This window comes from Dryobates pubescens, chromosome 10 (genome assembly GCF_014839835.1).
Source record: "Dryobates pubescens isolate bDryPub1 chromosome 10, bDryPub1.pri, whole genome shotgun sequence".
Classification (NCBI taxonomy): domain Eukaryota; kingdom Metazoa; phylum Chordata; class Aves; order Piciformes; family Picidae; genus Dryobates; species Dryobates pubescens.
The window spans coordinates 13,040,421-13,060,946 of record NC_071621.1 but is presented as its reverse complement, the minus strand read 5'-3'; the positions used below and the strand labels follow the sequence as shown (position 1 = coordinate 13,060,946).

Below are 20,526 nucleotides of genomic sequence, written 5' to 3'. Positions count from 1 at the left end.
GGTTGGAAGAGACCTTCAAGATCATCATGTCCAACCTATCATCCAACACCACCTAATCAACTAAACCATGCAACGAAGCTCCCTATCAAGTCTCCTCCTGAACATCTCCAATGATGGTGACTCCACCACCTCCCTGGGCAGCCCATTCCAATGGGCAATCACTCTCTCTGTGAAGAATTTCTTCCTAACATCTGGTCTGAACCTCCCCTGGCACAGCTTGAGACTGTGTCCTCTTGTTCTGGTGCTGGTTGCCTGGGAGAAGAGACCAGCCCCCACCTGGCTACAACCTCACTTCAGGTAGTTGTAGAGAGCAATGAAGTCTCCCCTGAGTCTTTTCCAGGCTAAGCAACCCCAGCTCCCTCAGCCTCTCCTCACAGGGCTTGTGTTCCAAGCCCCTCACCAATTTTGTTGCCCTTCTCTGGACATGTTCCAGCAACTCAACATCTTTCCTTAAACTGAGGGGCCCAGAACTGGACACGGTACTCATGAGCTGAATTCATTCAATATCAAAAAATGCATGTTGTAAAATTAATTTTGAAAGACATTCCAGACCTAAACACTCGTTTTTACAAGGATGCAGAAGACCTATAGTCTCACCTATCAGTGGCGAAGCATAGATGTGCGCTAGGATCGCATGGAGAGCGCCAAGAGCACTTCTTTGGAGCGACACTGCCCTCTGGTGGTCAGAATGTAGGTACACCAGGCAGGACGGTGATTTGCTACTGGCCGTACAGGTAACTGGCTTTTCGGACCCCTTACTCACAGAATCATAGAATTGCCGGAAGAGTCCTCAAAGATCATCTAGTTCCAACTCCCCTGCCATGGGCAGGGACACCTCACACTACAGCAGGTTGCCCAGAGCCACATCCAGCCTGACCTTAAAAACCTCCAGGGATGAGGCTTCTACACCTCCCTGAGCAACCTGTTCCAGAGTCTCACCACCCTCATGGTGAAGAACTTCTTCCTAACACCCATTTCTAGTTTTTTTCCATTCCCCCTAGTCCTATCATTACCTGACACCCTAAAGCATCCCTCACCAGCTTTCTTGTAGGCCCCCTTAAGATACTGGAAGGCCACAATAAGGCCTCCTTGGACACCAACTCTATGAAAAACAAACAAATGAACAAAAATCAAAGAGAAACACAATGACAAAAACCCCCACAAACAAACAAACAAAACCCCACCAACAACCAATTTCAATCCACCTTGAGACCATGCTGCAAATGACATGTCACCTTCTTGGTTTGAGTTTTTAAATGACACATTCGTGACTGGTCAAAGAATGGTGAAGGTTGAAGGGAACCTCTGGAGATCATCTAGTTCAGCTACCCTGTTAAAGCAGGCTACACAGGATTACACCCAGACAAGACTGGAATCTCCCCAGAGAAAGAGACCCCACAACCTCTCTGGGCAGCCCATTAAAGCGCTCTGGCACCCTCAAAGTGAAGAAGATTCTCCTTAAGTTCAAGTGAAGCCTCCTGCCTTCCAGTTTGTACCCACTGCCCCATGTCCTATCACTGGGCACCACTCAAAGGCACAAGAAACTGTCCAAAGCTCAGAAACAGACCAGCAATCATTTTTATCTTCTCTGGCAACCTGCAAGAACAGGAACAATGCACAGGGCTGTGCTTGGCTATGGAAGTAAAGGAAGCAACCCAATATTAAACTCCCAAGTTATTCCCAAATAAAACACAAAGCTATTACCAGCAATTTTCTGCTCTGTCTCTTTGTAAAACAAGCTCTTCAGAGCTGCCATTCACTCTTCAGTGACCTGGAACAACAGACTCCAGCCTCTTGATGTCATTTGGATGCAAGCATTTCATAAAAATCTGCAGTGCTGCTGGTAGGAGTGAAAAAGGGAAGACATTTTTTTCCAGCTTAGTGCTGACCACATCCATAATTGTGTACATTGCCAACAGTGAATTCAAAAGAGAGAATGAAGTTGTGGCCAGAGGAGGAAAAATAAAACAGAGTAGCATTTAAATGCATATTAAAAGCCAGCTTTCATATTCTGATCCTTACTTCTAACAGCACATTCCTTAATTTAATCCAAATTCTTTACTACATAAAGGCTATAACTGGCTGGGTTTTTTTCCCCTTCCACCTTGCAGTTGCAGAACATCATTACTAAGAAAAGCAATCGCTTCAAATCAGGGTTTTCATGAAGGTGCTGTGGGACTAACAGAATGACTTAACACAGTCACGTCTCCTGCCTTGTCTCACTTGTAACATCTGATAATTTCTTGACATCCAATCTCGCACAAAGAATAAAAGGCAAATATCAACCCTTCTGCCCTTTTCTTCATGCCTCTCTTCACATTACCACTGTTCAGCTGCTGCTTGGGGTGTTTTTTTTAACTCTGTTGTCAAAACATCCCTGTTTCTCACAGGCCAGATGATCCTCCTGGAAGCTAAAGCTCCAAATGCTCTTATCCCCAGACTTATCAAGACCAAGTCTTGGTGGTCCTACATTTCTGGAGATGTGGCAGAGCTTGTCATGCCACTCCTTCCTAGAAAAACGATTCCATGCTTTGCAACTTTTATCTCTAGGATAGGCTGACCTTCAACTAAAAGTAGGGGGTTGCTTTTGTTGCTTGGAAGCTATGTTTGCGCATTTCCTTCCAGGAAAACCACCGTGCGGACCTTAATCGGGCAAAGTCATTCCCGAGAGGCCTGAAAAACCGTCACCTGTGCTGCCACCTCGTGGCTGAAATCCTGGATCCTGGAAACACTCAGCGCCTGGCGCCCCTTGCAGGTGCATTTCACTGCAGCCCAGCAGGAACCTCTGCCAGCAGCGCTTCGGTTTTGCACTTCATAAAGCCAACGTTTTGGCACTTCTGAAAAACGTGGCAGAGGCAGGATGAAAAGCAGGGGAAAGCTCTGCAAAGTGCATTTATTCCTTCCACAGGGTGAAAACTAACGCAGTACCTCGAGGCACACGTGGCAGAACCATTTGTGTGCTCTGAACTCATGCAATTACTTTTCTTGCTGCAAAGTGCTGGCAGCGAGAGGTGCAACCTTTCCCAGACGTGTAACTGCAAACTAGGGCTGCAGGAAAGCTGAAGGAAAACTCAGCCCCAGCCTAAGAGCACAGGAATCATTTCTGTGCAATTGATTCATGCTGGCCTCACCCCTCTCAGTTACTAGGCACAAACCATTATCCTTAAGGAGGCCATGCCTATTTTTCAGGTCTGTCCGAAGGCCATTTGGAGACTGCTGTGAAAGCTACCACCTTCTGCAGGATGAGGACACTGTCTATTTTTAGCATTACTTCCACTGGAGAAGCCCAAGAATCACCACCTGCCTCCTCCCACTGCTCTGTAAAATGCCTTTCTCCCAGCAAGTGAGTGGGAGGGAGAGACTGATCACACCCACACACCTGTGTGCTGCACAGCAAGGGTCCCTAGGGTGAAAGAAACCACTCTATAAACCTTGGAGAGACGTAAAATGGTTTGGGTTGGAAGGGACTTGTAAAGGTCATTGAGTCCAATCCCCCTGCAGTGAGCAGGAATGTTTCCAGGGATGGGGCATCTGCCACTGCTCCAGGCAGACCTGTGCCACTGATTCAACATTCTTAGCGTGACTAGATGTCCCCCTCGTGTGTACAGAATTAACCAGGTTGGAAAAGACCTCCAAGATCATCCACTCCAACCTATCACCCAACACCATCTGATCAAATAAACCATGGCATTGAGTGCCTCATCCAGGCTCTTGCTAAACACCTCCAGTGATGGTGACTCCACCACCTCCCCGGGCAGCACATTCCCATGGCCAATCTCTCTTTCTATGAAGAACTTCTTCCTAGCATCCAGCCTAAACCTCCCCTGGTGCAGCCTGAGACTGTGTCCTCTTGTTCTGGTGCTGGTTGCCTGGGAGAAGAGACCAACCCCCACCTGTCTACAACCTCCCTTCAGGTAGTTGTAGAGAGCAAGAAGGTCTCCCCTGAGTCTTCTCCAGGCTAAGCAACCCCAGCTCCCTCAGCCTCTCCTCTCCTAGAATCTCCCCTCTTTTAATTTGAAACCATCAACCTCCTGTCCTGTGGCCACAGGCCCTGCTGAAATGACTGTTCTCATCTTACGGGCTCTCTTGAAGTACTGAAAGGTCCCAGTAAGGTCTCCCTGAAGCCTTCTCTTCTCCAGGCTGAACAGCCCCAACTCTCTAAGCGGGTCCTGACAGCAAGCTTCTGACCATCGCTGTGGCCTCTCCTGGACCCGTCCCACCAGGTCCATGTCTGTCCTGTGCTGAGCACCCCAGAGCAGAAGAGCCAGGCTGAGGCCTGCGGCAGGTGCCCTGCCTCCGGGTCCTGCTCCCCTGACCTCCCCTCCCCGCAGCGCCGAGAGGCGGGAAGCCGAGGGGCGCGCGCGCTCCCCTCCCGCGCGCTCCCCTCCCGCGCGCTCCCCTGCCGCGGAGCCGCGCGCATGCGCGCTCCCGCAGCCCTCACGCGCGCTGCCGGCGGCCGCGGCCGCCCCTGGCCACCCAGAGCCCTGCTGAGGGGGGGCGGCGGAGGAGGAGACGCCGCCTCGCCTCACCCCGCTGCGGGACGGGGCCGATCCTTTTAACTGCTGCGGCCGGCCTGCGGAGCGGCTGCGCTACCGACCGACCGACCGCGGGAGCGGGGGCCGGCAGCCGGGGCCCTCCTTCTCTCCCCCGCCACTGCGGGAGGGTTGAGGGGAGCTCCGTCCGCCCCGCAGAAGAAAAGCAGAGCCCCGCTCTTCCTTCGCCTCTTTTCCGCCGCAGGGACAGAGACCTACCTCCTCCTAACCCTTCTCTGGCGGGGAGGGGAGGGCAGAGGGACGCCGCTGCCCTCCCCGTGTCGGGCTGCCCTTTGCTCCCCGGCAGCGGAGGGTGAGTCAGCCGCAGGGCAGCCTGCGGGCAGGTGGGGACTGGAGCTGGCTCCTGCCTCGCAGGGAAAGGGTGGTCGTTTCTCCTCCCTCTCCCCCTTGTTTTCTCCCCGTAAGTGGTGAGGCTGGACCAAGGCGAACTCTTCCGAGCCCTTCAGCCTGTGAACCAGCCTCGCCATGGCTGTCGGTGGGGTCGGGACCTCTCTGCTGCTGATGGCCGGCATCATGGTGGCCGTGGGGCTGTGCCGGAGGGTGACCCGCCGCCGGCTGCGCACCCGGCAGCGCCTTTGCACTTTCCTGTTGGAGATGTTCAGCACCTTCCAGATCTGCGCCTGCACGAACGAGCTCTGCCTGCTCGGCAACGTGGAGCCGAAGCCGCACACCGCCCTCACCCTCACCTACGGCTTCACCGTCCTGCACGGCTTGACTCTGCCCGGCAGCACCTGCAACCCCTGTGGCACCTTGCAGCCGATGTGGGGTGGTGGGACGTCGGTCAGGATGGGTGGACTGAAGATCGCCGCTCAGTTCCTGGCTGCGGTGCTTGCCAGGCTGTTCATGCACTTTATCTGGAGCCTGGAGATGGCAGAGCCACATTCTGGAGCGCTCTCGCAGGGCTGCAGCAACCCCATGCAGACTACAGAGATGCAGGCGTTCTGCATAGAACTGCTCTTTTCTGTCGTCTTCCAGCTCACCATCCTGCGAGTGGAAAGGATTCATCCCAAATACAAAGTCCATTTGATTGCTTTCCTCATCACCATGCTGGTGTATGCAGGTTAGTCTTTTATTCACCCACCCCACCCCTTCCTGCTAAAAATTTGTAATAGAAGGAGCTTCTATTTTCTTGGAAGTGTTAAGATGTAAAATTACATCCTTAGATTACAAAACAATGCACCTAGGGAAGATTTTGGTCCTACATATGCAGAGTTCATGTGGAGTTTATATAAAGTTTGCCTGGTTAGACTGCAGGTAGGTGTGGGGTTAAGTATGAAATGAGTTACGGATTTTTGTCCAGTTCTGGGCTCCCCAAATCAAGAGGGGTGGGGATATACTGGAGAGTGTCCCACAGAGGGCTACAAGGATGATGGACTGGAAGATCTGTCTGATGAGGAAAGGTTGAGAGACCTAGGACTATTTAGTCTAGAAAAAAAGAAGAAGAAGGGGAGATTTTGTTAATGCTCTACAAATATCTGAAGGGTGGATGTCAAGAAGAAGGGTCCAGCCTCTTATCAATAGTATCCTGTGATAGGACAAGGGACAATGGGCACAAACTGTAACACAGAAAGTTCCACCTCAACATGAGGAAAAGCCTCTTTGTTGTGAGGGTGTCAGAAAACTGCAACAGACTTCCCTGAGAGGTGGTGGAGTCTCCATCTCTAGAGACTTCCAAGAACCATCTGGGTGTGTTCCTGCGTGACCTGCCCTAAGTGATCCTGCTTTTGCAGGGGGCTTGAACTTGATATTCAGAGGTCCCTTCCAACCCCTCCCATTCTAGGCTTCTATGGCTTAAAATGATGCCAAATCTGCAAGTAAAAAGGTTCACAGAAGACTGTTGAAGTATCTCAGTTCAGGTTCATTGCATAATCTGACTCTCTATAGCACAAGAGATTGCATCCAGTGTGCTCTGATTTCTAAGTGGCATTGCAAGAGCAGCAGGGAAGAAAAATGCTGACTGTGCAACATCAGGGTACAGGTGCACAACGTGGAAGTTCTGCATTTAATTAATGCATAATTCATAGCAGTGCAGCTTATTTAACCACCCCCAATCCATAAATCAAAAGCAGGAATGGTTATTTGGGGGATGCATGCAGAAATGACAAAAGTAATACCTCATGAAAAACAATTTAAAACCAGAAGAAATATTAGGTTGCATTTACAAGAGTCTCCATGCCCTTGCCTCTGCCTGTCACCTCATGCTTCCCAGAGAGTGGTGGTGTCCTGGAGGTGTTTAAGAGGGGATTGGATGTGGCACTTGGTGCCATGGTCTAGTCATGAGGTCTGTGGTGGCAGGTTGGACTTGATGATCTTTGAGGTCTCTTCCAATCTTGGTGATACTGTGATACTGAACTGGGACACTGTCACCTGCACACTCTCTGGACTCTCTGGAAGGAAAAGGTGAGGGGAGCCAGTCTGAGCTTCCTTCTGCTGACTGTGGATGCTCCCTCTTGTCCCCAGTGAGGTCACTTGTCATCACTTGAGGACTGTCCTGCAAGGAGCAGGTTGTACTAGGAAGGAGATTCTGTATATTGGGGTACAGGGAAGTGCAAGAGGGATGGTTATGGAGCTCCTTGCTTGTGCTACAGTCCCACCCCAGGGGAAGTCCTCTAGGAAATGATCCAACAGGTTTATGAGAGGGGGAAATCACTCTCTCATCTGCAGGCATTCAGGATGTCACTGACATCTCCCAAAGGTTTAACTCTATTTATCTAACACAATAGCATACAGGAGAATAAAGGACAGCTGCATTTTCAGGTGTATTAATGGGGAAAAGAAAAAAAACAACCAACCTTTCCTCATTATATTTAGCTGAAATTAGCCAAAACCTGAAAGATTAAAAGGTATCCATGGAGAGTTCTGGGAATTAACTTGGCAATTTGAACTACTTTCCAAAATTAATTGTAGAAGGCAGAGCTGAGGTGCCAGTGCAGTTTAGCACATTAAATGTGTTTCTCATTTGCTCAGCTGAAGATTATCCTCTTCTACAAGCACAGGAAGCTGGATTCCTAACATTCTTCTACTTGCTTAGCAAAAAGTGGTATAAAATATGTCACACTGCCCTTCTGTTCTCTAATTCTTACAAAGGGTTCATGCCCAGTCCTTGGCCAGGTTGGCCTCATATCTTTAACTAGCAGAAGGTTGTCCCAAGTCCTCTTCTTTGTCATAATCCCCTTGCAGAGCTACAGGCTGGGGTCAGAGTGGCTGGAGAGCAGCCAGGCAGAGAGGGACCTAGGGGTGCTGGTCGATGGTAGGCTGAACATGAGCCTGCAGTGTGCCCAGGCAGCCAGGAGGGTCAATGGCATCCTGGCCTGCATCAGGAACAGTGTGGCCAGCAGGAGCAGGGAGGTCATTCTGCCCCTGTACACTGCACTGGTTAGGCCACACCTTGAGTCCTGTGTCCAGTTCTGGGCCCCTCAGTTTAGGAAGGAGGTTGACTTGCTGGAATGTGTCCAGAGAAGAGCAACAAAGTTGGTGAGGGGTTTAGAACACAAGCCCTATGAGGAGAGGCTGAGGGAGCTGGGGTTGCTTAGCCTGGAGAAGAGGAGACTCGGGGGTGACCTTATTGCTGTCTACAACTACCTGAAGGGAGGGTGTAGACAGGCAGAGGTTGGTCTCTTCTCCCAGGCAACCAGCACCGGAATAAGAGGACACAGTCTCAGGCTGCACCAGGGGAGGTTTAGGCTGGAGGTTAGGAGGAAGTTTTACACAGAGAGAGTGATTGCCCATTGGAATGGGCTGCCTGGGGAGGTGGTGGAGTCACCATCACTGGAGGGGTTCAGGAGGAGCCTTGATAGGGTGCTTGGTGCCATGGTTTAGTTGATTAGGTGGTGTTGGATGATAGGTTGGACACGATGATCTTGAAGGTCTCTTCCAACCTGGTCTGGTCTATTCTATTCTGTTCTGTTCTATTCTATCTTGGACTTGTTAAGAGTCTCCAGTGCAATTGATCCACATGTACTTCTAGGAAACATCAAACTTGCCATGGCCAATGGCCAGGCCTCCTTCACATGCACAGCTTGTGCTGTATCGTGTGCAGAGCACCTTGTGCTACCTGGTCATGTTTCTTTCCCTTTCTTTTAATCTAGAACCAATGTGAAAAGAAGTATGTATTCTGAGAAGCAGATCCTGAACTTAGTTTCTGTCCCCTTTTAGTGGAAAACTTGGGTTTTTTTCTAGTTGCTCCAAGCTTCCTGAGGTGTGCACTCTTTTTGTTTGCACACAACACCTGAGTTTGTACATTTGGGGTTCAAAAGGAAAGGTGAAAGGTGCTGTCCTAGTCCTGCAGTAGTCATGAGCCTGATGTTTGCTGTTCACTCCTGAGATGTGGCTTGAAGCCTCTTGAAGCAGAGCAGAGCATAAACCCCAAGATTCCTATCACTGAACTATTATACAAGTGTAGGTAGGACACCCTAGATGTTCTCAGACCTTTCTTGATGCCCCTTTCCCCTCTTTGCCTCTACCTACATCTGCATATAAATGTTGGCCAGGATATCCTCCAGTCTCCTGCCTCCTCCAGTCTCTTGCCTGCTCTGTTTTGAAAGCTGTTGACTGGGACCTCCCCATTCCCACAGCCATCAGCACAATCTCCTGACAGGATGACACATATCTGAGGCAATCACAAAGGCCTGGTGGGCAGCCATGGCCTACATCTGGTGGATAGATGGGACCCGCAGTGTATCCTGTGGTCCCATGGCATAACCCCAGCCATGTGGCCAGCAGGTTGGGGGAAGTGGTTCTGCCTTTCTCCTCTGCTCTGGGTGAAACACCACCTGCAGTGCTGGGTCAAACTCTAGAGTCCTCAGTAAAGGGCAAGGCTTGACAGGATGCTTGGTGCCATGGTTTAGTTGATTAGGTGGTGCTGGATGATAGGTTGGACACAATGACCTTGAAGGTCTCTTCCAACCTGGTTGATTCTATTCTGTTCTATTCTATTCTATAAGAAGGACATGGACCTGTTGGTGTGGGTCTACAAGAGGCCCCAAAAATGATCAGAGGGCTGTGAGGAAAGGTTGAGAGAGCTGGAGTTGTTCAGCCTGGAGAAGGCTCCAGGGGGACCTTATTGTTTCAGTGCTTAATGGGGCCTATAAACAAAATGGGGACAGACTTTTAGAATGGTCTAACATTGTGACAGGGCAAGGGGTGATGGTTTTACACTGAAAGAGGGGAGATTCAGACCAGATAAAAGGGGGAAAAAAAGTACTGTGAGGGGGTTGAAACACTGGGCCAGGTTGCCCAGAGAAGTGGTAGATGATCCCTGAAAACATCCCAGGTCAGGCTGGATAGGGCTCTGAGCAACTTGATGTAGTTGCAGATGTAAAGTTGGTGAGGGGTTTGGAACATAAGCCCTACGAGGAGAGGCTGAGGGAGCTGGGGTTGCTTAGCCTGGAGAAGAGGAGACTCAGGGGAGACCTCATTGCTCTCTACAACTACCTGAAGGGAGGTTGTAGAGGTTGTTCTCCCAGGCGGCCAGTACCAGAACAAGAGGACACAGTCTCAGGCTGCGCCAGGGGAGGTTCAGGCTAGATGTTAGGAAAAAGTTCTATACAGAGAGAGTGATTGCCCATTGGAATGGGCTGCCTGGGGAGGTGGTGGAGTCACCATCACTGGGGGTGTTCAGGAGGAGACTTGATGGGGTGCTTGGTGCCATGGGTTAGTTGTTTGGGCGGTGTTGGATTGGTTGATGGGTTGGACGCGATGATCTTGAAGGTCTCTTCCAACCTGGTTTATTCTATGTCTCTGCTCACTGCAGGGGGGGTTGGACTAGATGACCTTTGAAGTCCCCTTCTAACCTGAAGCATTCTGGGATCTACAGGCAGTATTAAAATGGATCCAGAACTGTATCAAATTGTTTAGATTTTTTTCTGAGCTTAACACAGCAAGATAAGAATGACATAGGCATTTTGAATGCTGAGTTACAGAATCACAGAATCATCAAGATTGGAAGAGACCTCAAAGATCATCAAGTCCAACCTGTCACCACAGAGCTCATGACTAGAACATGGCACCAAGTGCCACGTCCAATCCCCTCTTGAACACCTCCAGGGACGGTGACTCCACCACCTCCCTGGGCAGCACATTCCAATGGTGAACGACTCGCTCAGTGAAGAACTTTCTCCTCACCTCCAGCCTAAACTTCCCCTGGTGCAGCTTGAGACTGTGTCCTCTTGTTCTGGTGCTGGTTGCCTAGGAGAAGAGACCAACCCCCTCCTGGCTACAACCACCTTTCAGGTAGCCGTAGAGAGCAATGAGGTCTCCCCTGAGCCTCCTCTTCTCCAAGCTAAACAACCCCAGCTCCCTCAGCCTCTCCTCACAGGGCTGTGCTCAAGGCCTCTCCCCAGCCTTGTTGCCCTTCTCTGGACACGTTCAAGTGTCTCAATGTCCTTCTTAAACTGAGGGGCCCAGAACTGGACACAGTACTCAAGGTGTGGCCTAACCAATGCAGAGTACAGGGGCACAATGACTTCCCTGCTCCTGCTGGCCACACTATTCTTGATGCAGGCCAGGATGCCATTGGCCTTCTTGGCCACCTGGGCATACTGCTGGCTCATGTTCAGCCAGCTGTCAATCATCACCCCCAGGTCCCTCTCTGTTTGGCAGCTCTCCAGCCACTCTGACCCCAGCCTGTAGCTCTGCATGGGAGTTTCTTCCTCATTTTGGTTTGACCTTTTAAGGACATCATTCATTCTCACACACTGCCTGGATCACAGATTACTTCACCTTTTAAAGTTTTCATCTGTATAGCATCAAAGATGTTACACTTCTTCTGGCATAAAATCACTTGTCATTCTTGGAGCACAGGCTGAGATGTTTAATATTTGTCACTAAGATCATACTAGTGGCCTTGACCTATGGCTGCTATTCCAGTAGTCATTAGTAATGAGCACTGAAGAAATACAACAGTTAAAACTCTGCCTGGTGTTCAGGAACAGCAACTGCACCGCAAGAGTGAAATTCTACTCCTAAATATATGTTTGTGGATATAAAAGCAGAAGCAGTGAATTGATAAGCAGATAACAGATGGCCTTCCTGGCAACAATGGAGATCATCATTGTCAGTGTGCAGAGTAACAGACTGCACAGTAAATCCGAGCTGCTCCTGCAAACAAGTGTGAAACCAGAGTAAACTGAGTAGGTCAGCAGAGATTGAAACCTCCCCCAGCTGTAGTAATGGCAAAAGGAATAATAAGGAGACTATGGAAAGAGAAATGCAGAAGCAGAGAGTGAGAAAGACCTTCTTAAAACTTCTGGTCAGTGATTGCAAACTCCTAACAAATGAGGACTGCAGCAGCCCAGTGTTTGTACAAAGGGTGGGTTCTAAGCTCCTGCTGGCTTACTAGAGTGAATCAAGAATAACCTTTCAGAAACTAAATAGACACAGCTATTTCATGGCAGTAGATTACTAACAGCCCCATATCTGATTTATCTATTAATAACAGTATAGAAATATAGCTAATTAATCTGTTGGAGCAGGTCCAGAGGAAGCCACAAACATGAGCAGAGGACTGGAACCCCTCTGCTTTGAGGACAGGCTGAGAGAATTGGGGTTGCTCAACCTAGAGATGAGAAGGCTCCAGGAATAATTTCTTGTGGCCACTCAGTACTTCAGAGGGCCTTTAAGAAAGCTGGGGACAGTCTTCTTAGCAGGGCCTGTTGTAATAGGACAAAGGGTGATGGTTTGAAACTAGAAGAGGAGAGAATTTCTGATAAATGAAGATATTTTTTCCAATGAGGGTGGTGAAACACTGGCCCAGATTGCCCAGAGAGGTGCTAGTTGTCCTATCCCTGGAAACACTCCACATCAGGTTGGAAGGGGCTCTGAACAACCTGGTTGCAGATGTCCCTGCTAAGTGCAGAGGGGTTGGACTAGATGGCCTTTCCAACTCTCAAACCATTCTATCCCTCTATGGTTTTACTGAGCACTGCTTTTTCTTCAGGATTGCAGTGAGAGGACCAAAACATGTCAGAATCAAAACCACTCACCTCCAGGTTCCTCTGCAATGCCATTCTCTCTACAACTACCTTAAGGGAGGTTGTAGACAGGCAGAGGTTGGTCTCTTCTCCCAGGCAACCAGCACCAGAACAAGAGGACACAGTCTCAGGCTGCACCAGGGGAGGTTTAGGCTGGAGGTTAGGAGGAAGTTCTACACAGAGAGAGTGATTGCCCATTGGAATGGGCTGCCCAGGGTGGTGGTGGAGTCACCATCACTGGAGGTGTTCAGGAGGAGCCTTGATAGGGTGCTTAGTTGCATGGTTTAGTTGATTAAGTGGTGTGGGATGATAGGTTGGACGTGATGATCTTGAAGGTCTCTTCCAACCTGGTCTAGTCTATTTAGTCCTCAGGATGTAACCCATTTGGATCCTATTCCTTTATTGAATGGTTAAGCAACTTCATTTCTATCTGAAGTCAGAGGCAAGCAAAGATGCTTTTGCAAGAGACTAGAGTGAGGTTTGCTTTTACTTTCTTCAAACAATAGAGAATCAGAACATAGAGAATGTGAAGACTTTCCCCACATGACAATCTTGCTGTTCTCTAAATTGATATAATAATCTTAGTGTTCTAGTAAGAAACTGTGGAGGCCAGCTCAGCAAGAACAACAGTTGTCATTTTCTTCCCCATTATCACACATCTGTTACATGCAACATGGGGATGTGATGAAAGCTCAGTATCTGGTTACTAATATTTGTGTCATTTCTGTCTCTTCTAAATAGTCTCTGACTATTTAGCAAAGCAGCTTATAGTTTATCAACAGAAACATTCCACATTAGTCAAACCCACCTCTTCAGAGAACATTTGCTAGGCAGAGATAAAGGAAGTTGGAGCCTACACTTCTTTTAAAGCATTTGAGAAAACAAAATGTTAAGCATAACGTTGAGTAAGTAACCTCAGAAGAGTTTGTTTGTTCAAATGGTTTCTGCTAATTCATTTCACTGCAGAATGGTTGTGGGTTTGTTGGTGTGGGTTTTGTTGTTGTTTTTCTTGGGGGGTTTTTTGGTGTTTTTTTGTTGTTGTTGGGGGGATGTTGTTTGGTTGGGTTTGGTAATACTACAGAATCATAAAGCGGTGAGGGTTGTAAGGGATCTCTGGAGATCATCTAGTCCCACCCTTCTGCTAAAGCAGGGTCACCTAAAGCAGGTTGCCCAGAATCATGTCCAGGCAGGTTTGGAATCTCTCCAGAGAAGGAGACTCCACAACCTCTCTGGGCAGCCTGTTACAGCGCTCTGGCAGCCTAAAAGGAAAGACGGTCTTCCTTATATTTAGGTGGAGCTTCTTGTGTTCCAATTTGTGCCACACTGCCCCTCGTCTTGTCACTGGGCACCACTGGAAAGAGTCTGGCTTCATCCTTCTGATACAAGAACTTTAGGTATTGATAAATAATTGATAAGATCCCCTCACAGTCTTCTCTTCTCCAGGATAAACAGCCCCAGGTGTCTCAGCCTTTCCTCCTCACACGAGATGTTCCAGTCCCTTCAGCATCTTTGCAGCACCCACTGGACTTTCTGCAGTAGTTTTATGTCTCTCTGGAACTGGGGAGCCCAGAACTGAACACAGTAGAATAGAATAGACCAGACCAGACCAGGTTGGAAGAGACCTTCAAGATCATCGCATCCAACCTATCATCCAACACCACCTAATCAACTTAACCATGCAACCAAGCACCCTGTCAAGTCTCCTCCTGAACCCCTCCAGTGATGGTGACTCCACCATCTCCCCAGGCAGCCCATTCCAATGGGCAATCACTCTCTCTATGTAGAACGTCTTCCTAACCTCCAGTCTAAACCTCCCCTGGTGCAGCCTGAGACTGTGTCAGTAGTCCAGATGTGGCCTCGCTAGGGCAGAGCAGAGCCGGGGGAAGGAGAAACCTCTTTTGACAGACATGTTATGTATTTCACCTATTGCATTTCAACCCTAATTTAAAAGAAATGCTGAGCAGGATCGTGTGATCTCATACTGTTTACATTTGATTTCAGGTGGCAATCTGACAGGAGCAGTATTTAACCCAGCACTGGCTTTGTCACTACATGCCAATTGTTTCTACGACAGATTTCTGAGTTACTCACTTGTGTACTGGATAGCACCATCCTTAGGTAAGTTCTTCACACTTCAGGTAATTGAGAAAGTGTTACTGAGTACAGGATTAAAATTAAAACCCCCCCTGCTCTTTATTTGATAGCCTTTTGTTTCCTTTAGCAAGACAGCCTCTTTGTTTTCTGGATCATAAGAAAATATTTTAACTTATAGAATAGAATAGAATAGAATAAACCAGGTTGGAAGAGACCTTCAAGATTGTCGTGTCCAACCTATCAGCCAACACCACCTAATCAACTAAACCATGCAACCAAGCACCCCATCAAGTCTCCTCCTGAACTCCTCCAGTGATGGTGACTCCACCACCTCCCTGGGCAGCCCATTCCAATGGGCAATCACTCTCTCTGTGTAGAACTTCCTCCTAACCTCCAGCCTAAACCTCCCCTGGTGCAGCTTGAGACTGTGTCCTCTTGTTCTGGTACTGCTTGCCTGGGAGAAGAGACCAACCTCTGCCTGTCCACAACCTCCCTTCAGGTAGCTGTGTGCAGATGGAAATACCCCACACAATACCTCATGTTGTTGACTGTTTACAGTTAGTCCTTACAAATCTTGAGCCTTCTGCTTAAAGGGTATATAAAGAAGCAGTCAGCTAATCCTGACTTCATGACACTTAATCCTATTACAAGGTGCAACACTGGTGGAGGTGCAACACTGATGAAGGTGCCACACTGATAAAGGTGCAACACTTAATGAAGGTGCAACAGCACAGAAAACATAGCCAGGAAAAACCTCAAAGGGCTCCAATTATAACAAATAACTTCTTTTTCCAGTCTGAGTTCATATCTGTTCATGCTCTTCTTGCATTGACTTTCAGTCACAAATGCAGACAAGAATTCTTAGTCTGACTAAAATCCACTTGAACAGAGTTTTGTTAAATTCAATAGCCAGGCAGGATGACTTAACCATAGAGTAACTGGTGCAGGCAGCAGCTAAAGAAATGTCTTAGGCAAAGCTGAGCTGCATCACCAGCCCATCACAGCTGTTTCTCAGAATTCCAGGGTAGCTTTCTGGGTACATAAACTGACTGCAACCTGAGAACTATTTTGAGATTTTCCAGGCTGTAGCTACTTGGGATTTAATATTTTGGCAAGTGATCTAAACAGGAGCATTCTGAAACACCACATTCTGCCTGGTTAGCAAGATGGACCCTGCAGAGCTGTTTTACAGAAAGCCTGCAGGTGACTTCAGCTTAAATAAGAAAATCAGCAGGTGTTACCACACATAAAACTACAACTTGAGGAATTTAGACTGTGATTCAGGAGTTATGTTACACTTCTGTGAAAACTGTTAGCTAATATATAAAAACCCCTAGATACAGAGTGTATCAGGTGTTCTTAATTTATGAGGGAAGGAACTCCAGACCATGCAGTTGTACAAAGAGTATCATAGTATCAGTCAGGGTTGGAAGGGACCACAAGGATCATCTAGTTCCAACCCCCCTGCCATGGGCAGGGACACCCCACACTAGATCAGGCTGGCCACAGCCTCATCCAGCCTGGGCTTAAACACCTCCAGGGACAGGGCCTCAACCACCTCCCTGGACAACCCATTCCAGGGCTTCACCACTCTCATGGGGAAGAACTTCCTCCTCACATCCAGCCTGAATCTCCCCACCTCCAGCTTCATTCCATTCCCCCTAGTCCTATCACTACCTGAGATCCTGAGAAGTCCCTCCCCAGCCTTCCTGTAGGCCCCCTTCAGATCCTGGAAGGCCACAATTAGGTCACCTGGGAGCCTTCTCTTCTCCAGACTGAACAGCCCCAACTCCTTCAGTCTGTCCTCATAGGAGAGGTGCTGCAGCCCTCTGATCATCCTCGTGGCCCTTCTCTGGACACCTTCCAGCAGGTCCATATCCCTCTTGTAACAGGGGCTCCAGAACTGGAGGCAGTACTCCAGGTGGGGTCTCACCAGAGCTGAGCAGAGGGGGAGAATCCCCTCCCTTGCCCTGCTGGCCACACTTCTCTTGCTGCAGCCCAGGATCTGATTGGCTTTCCAGGCTGCAAGTGCACTGAGAGCTCCTGTTGAGCTTCTTGTCCACCAGCACCCCCAAGGCTGCTCTACTCCACTCTGGTGAGACCTCACCTGGAGAAAATAGAGGGTCCAGTGGAGGACTGCCGAGATGGTGACGGGCTTGGAGTACAAAACTGGACTCGTTTATGCTGCTAAAGAGGCGAAAGGGTGATCTAGGAGCAGTTGAGCCTTGTTTGAAGAGTGGTTCCAAAGATGAACTGTTCTCATTGGCAGACAATGTAACAACAGGGCCGGCTGGGAGGTTCAGATTGCGCTCCCGGAAAACCTTCGGGTGCAGCAACACTGAAACAAGTTACTGGCAGAAATGCTACAGTCTCCATCCCTGGAGGCTCTCACGACTGGGCTACATAAAGCCACACCTGACCTGCCTAGCACAGCAAATAGTCCTGTGGGAGACTGGGCTATAGAGAATCCCTTCCACTAAGCACTTTTGTCATCTATGAAGCTTCCTAAAATACAGGCTAGGGGTGAGGAATGCTTTCAACCAGAATCCTCTTCGTTTCTGAAACAGAATATACAGATATTATTTTTTTTGTCCCAAGAGAAAAAAAAATGGTCTTAATAAGCTGTGTTTACATACCTATATTTGGACTAAATGGTCCCTGTGGGTCCCTTCCAACCTGAGTATTCTATGATTACAAGAGGTGATGGTTTTAATCTAAGAGGGGAGATTTAGACTAGATACAAGGAAGAAATGTTTCACACTGAGGGTGGTGAAACACTGGCTCAGGTTGCTCAGAGAGGTGGTAGATGCCCCATCCCTGGAAACATTTCAGGTCAGGTTGGATGAGTATCTGAGCAACCTGCTCCAGTTGAAGATGTCCTTTGCCCATGGCATGGGGGTTGGAGCTAGATTAGAATCCAGAATCCAGAATTAACCAGGTTGGAGAAGGCCTGAGAGATCATCAAGTCCACCCTCTCACCCAACACCATGCCTTAAAAACCTCCAGGGATGAGGCTTCCACTACCTCCCTGGGCAACCTGTGCCAGTCTCTCCCCACCCTCATGGGGGAGAATTTCTTCCTAACATCCAATCTGAATCTACCCATTTCTAGGTGTTTTTTTCCACTCCCCCTAGTCCTGTCATTACCTGACACCCTAAAAGTCCCTCACCTGCCCCATTTCCCCCTTTTTCCCCTCAAACCCACAGCACCTGGGCTTTACACTCTCTTCCAACCCAAGCTATGATTTTATAATTTCCATGAAGAACCTACAATCTTTACTATTTTTCAGCTTGAGAACAAACCCTAAACTAGAATGGCCTTCAAAACTAAAACCCCACTAAGCCTATATAAAGGGACTTCTTACAGGGGCATGTAGTGATAGCACAACCTGGAGTACTGCCTCCAGTTCTGGAGCCCCTATTACAAGAGGGATATGGACCTGCTGGAAGGTGTCCAGAGAAGGGCCATGAGGATGATCAGAGGGCTGGAGCACCTCTCCTATGAGGACAGACTGAAGGAGTTGGGGCTGTTCAGTCTGAAGAAGAGAAGGCTCCAAGGTGACCTAATTGTGGCCTTCCAGTATCTGAAGAGGGCCTACAAGAAGGCTGGGGAGGGACTTCTCAGGATCTCAGGTAGTGATAGGACTAGGGGGAATGGAATGAAGCTGGAGGTGGGGAGATTCAGGCTGGATGTGAGGAGGAAGTTCTTCCCCATGAGAGTGGTGAAGCCCTGGAATGGGTTGTCCAGGGAGGTGGTTGAGGCCCCGTCCCTGGAGGTGTTTAAGCCCAGGCTGGATGAGGCTGTGGCCAGCCTGATCTAGTGTGGGGTGTCCCTGCCCATGGCAGGGGGGTTGGAACTAGATGATCCTTGTGGTCCCTTCCAATCCTGACTGATTCTATGAAATTCAGACTAGATACAAGGAAGAAGTTCTTTACTATGAGGGTGGTGAGACAGTGGCACAGGTTGCCCAGAGAAGGGATCTCATGAGAGCAGAGTGGGAGAATCCTCTCCCTCAACCTGCTGGCCACACCACTTTTGATAAAGCCCAGGATATGGTTGGCTTTCTGCACTGTGAGTGCACATTGCTGGCTCACATTGAGCTTCTCATCAACCAGCAGCCCCAAGTCCTTCTCCTCAGGACTGCTCTCTGTCCGTTCTCCACCCAGCTGATATTTGTGTTTGGGATCGCCCTGACCCAGGTGCAGGCCTTTGACCGTGGCTTTGCTGAACTGCTTTTAAATCAGAATCACAGAACAGCCTGGGTTGGAAGGGACATGCAAGGCTCATCTGGTCCAATCCCCTCTGCAGTAAGCAGGGGCATCCTCACGTACCACCTGAAGGGAGGTTGTAGACAGGCGGATCTTGGTCTCTTCTCCCAGGCAGCCAGCACCAGAACAAGAGGACACAGTCTAAGGCTGCACCAGGGGAGATTTAGGCTGGATGTCAGGAGGAAGTTCTATACAGAGAGAGTGATTGCCCATTGGAATGGGCTGCCTGGGGAGGTGGTGGAGTCACCATCGTTGGAGGTGTTCAGGAGGAGACTTGATGGGGTGCTTGGTGCCATGGGTTAGTTGTTTAGGTGGTGTTGGATTGGTTGAGGGGTTGGACGCGATGATCTTGAAGGTCTCTTCCAACCTGGTCTACTCTATTCTACTCTACTCTATTCTGCTCTACTCTAGATCAGGCTGCCCAGAGCCCTGTCAAGCCTCCCCTTGAATATCTCCAGGGACAGGGCTTTAATTCCCTGGACAACCTGTCTGTAATTTCACTTTCCAGGTACAATGCTTGTGGCTTTCATATGGGATGGGATCCTCCCCCGGCTGTCCTGAGATGGCAGACTCTGAAATCTGGCAGCAGCAGCAGCAGGTTAAGAATGACTCCCAGCATCTGCAGAGATGGAGCTTTCAGGGAACTGGTGACATCTGACTTCTCGGGCACCTTCCAGTGGATTTCACAGGCGAACGATGCGACCTCCGACTCTGTATTCAGACACCTGTTTTGTCACAGCCCACTGGGGCGTTGAGACGACCTGCCAGCAGCTTCAGCTAAGCCACCTGAACACGATGGGACTGGGAAAACACTCACACTTGTCACTTTAGCCATAAGTGCCATTTGCTGATCTTTATTCCAACAGCATGCAAAGCTGATTTTAGGGAAACACCCTGTCCTTTCAAGGGTTTGACGGGATTGGATTTCTTCCCCTAGAAGGCACCTGGCAGAAAAGGAGCTGACCATCTCAGTCCTCATCCTGTTCCTACTTGCCATATCCACAACTCTGAGAAGAAGGAAGGCTCCACAGCTCCCTAGAAGAGGTTCCACAGCTCTGTTCTAGAGGTGTCCTACACCAAAATTAAAAGTCTGTAGGACCAGCGTTGTTTTACTAATGCCCAGAAGGAGGTAAGTAAGCCCTTGCTTCCTTTGGGGAAGGCCCTGCCCCATCCTCTCCCATGATGGTCTGTTGAATATTTATCTTGGCTGGAAAGAACAGTAATAAAGTACCACAAAATTCTGTAAGTACACATGTAAAAGGATGACTGAGGCAACAACAACAACAAATCCTGCTTTCTCTGAGGTTAGTGCTGCCTGTGAAATGGACTCAGTGTATAGGGATGAATCATGTGGAACTTGATTTGTCCTAGCTTTTAGCTAACTGTCATCAGAAACTTCTCTTGCAACAAATGAAATTTGCAATACAGGGGAAGAAACAGAAGAGCAAATGGCACAAACACACCCTTTATAGCCTCAGCTATAAAGGACACAGGACCACTGACAGGCTCCAGCCTCTGAAGTTCTGTTTCTAGCCTGAGGTTTCTCCTGGATACATCTTCCTTTTTACATATGCTAAAATATTTTTCATACTTAAAGCTAAACTCACTTTTCCCCACTGTAGTTAGTGGGTTAGAAAGGAG

General features: G+C 48.9%; 1 protein-coding gene across 1 annotated transcript; it reads left to right on the top strand.

Moving 5' to 3' along the window:
- The first annotated feature begins 4,649 nt into the window (after positions 1-4,649).
- Positions 4,650-20,164, top strand: AQP11 (aquaporin 11). Its single transcript, XM_009900055.2, has 3 exons — positions 4,650-5,613; positions 14,525-14,641; positions 19,394-20,164. The coding sequence occupies exons 1-3, from the start codon at positions 5,019-5,021 to the stop codon at positions 19,444-19,446; spliced, it is 765 nt and encodes a 254-aa protein (XP_009898357.1). The 5' UTR covers positions 4,650-5,018; the 3' UTR covers positions 19,447-20,164.
- The last annotated feature ends 362 nt before the right edge of the window (positions 20,165-20,526 follow it).

Coding starts and splice junctions, on each gene's coding strand:
- AQP11 (XM_009900055.2), top strand. CDS start 5,019: ATGGCTGTCGGTGGGGTCGGGACCTCTCTGCTGCTGATGGCCGGCATC. Junction 5,614..14,524: donor CACCATGCTGGTGTATGCAG/GTTAGTCTTTTA, acceptor ATTTGATTTCAG/GTGGCAATCTGACAGGAGCA. Junction 14,642..19,393: donor CTGGATAGCACCATCCTTAG/GTAAGTTCTTCA, acceptor TTCACTTTCCAG/GTACAATGCTTGTGGCTTTC.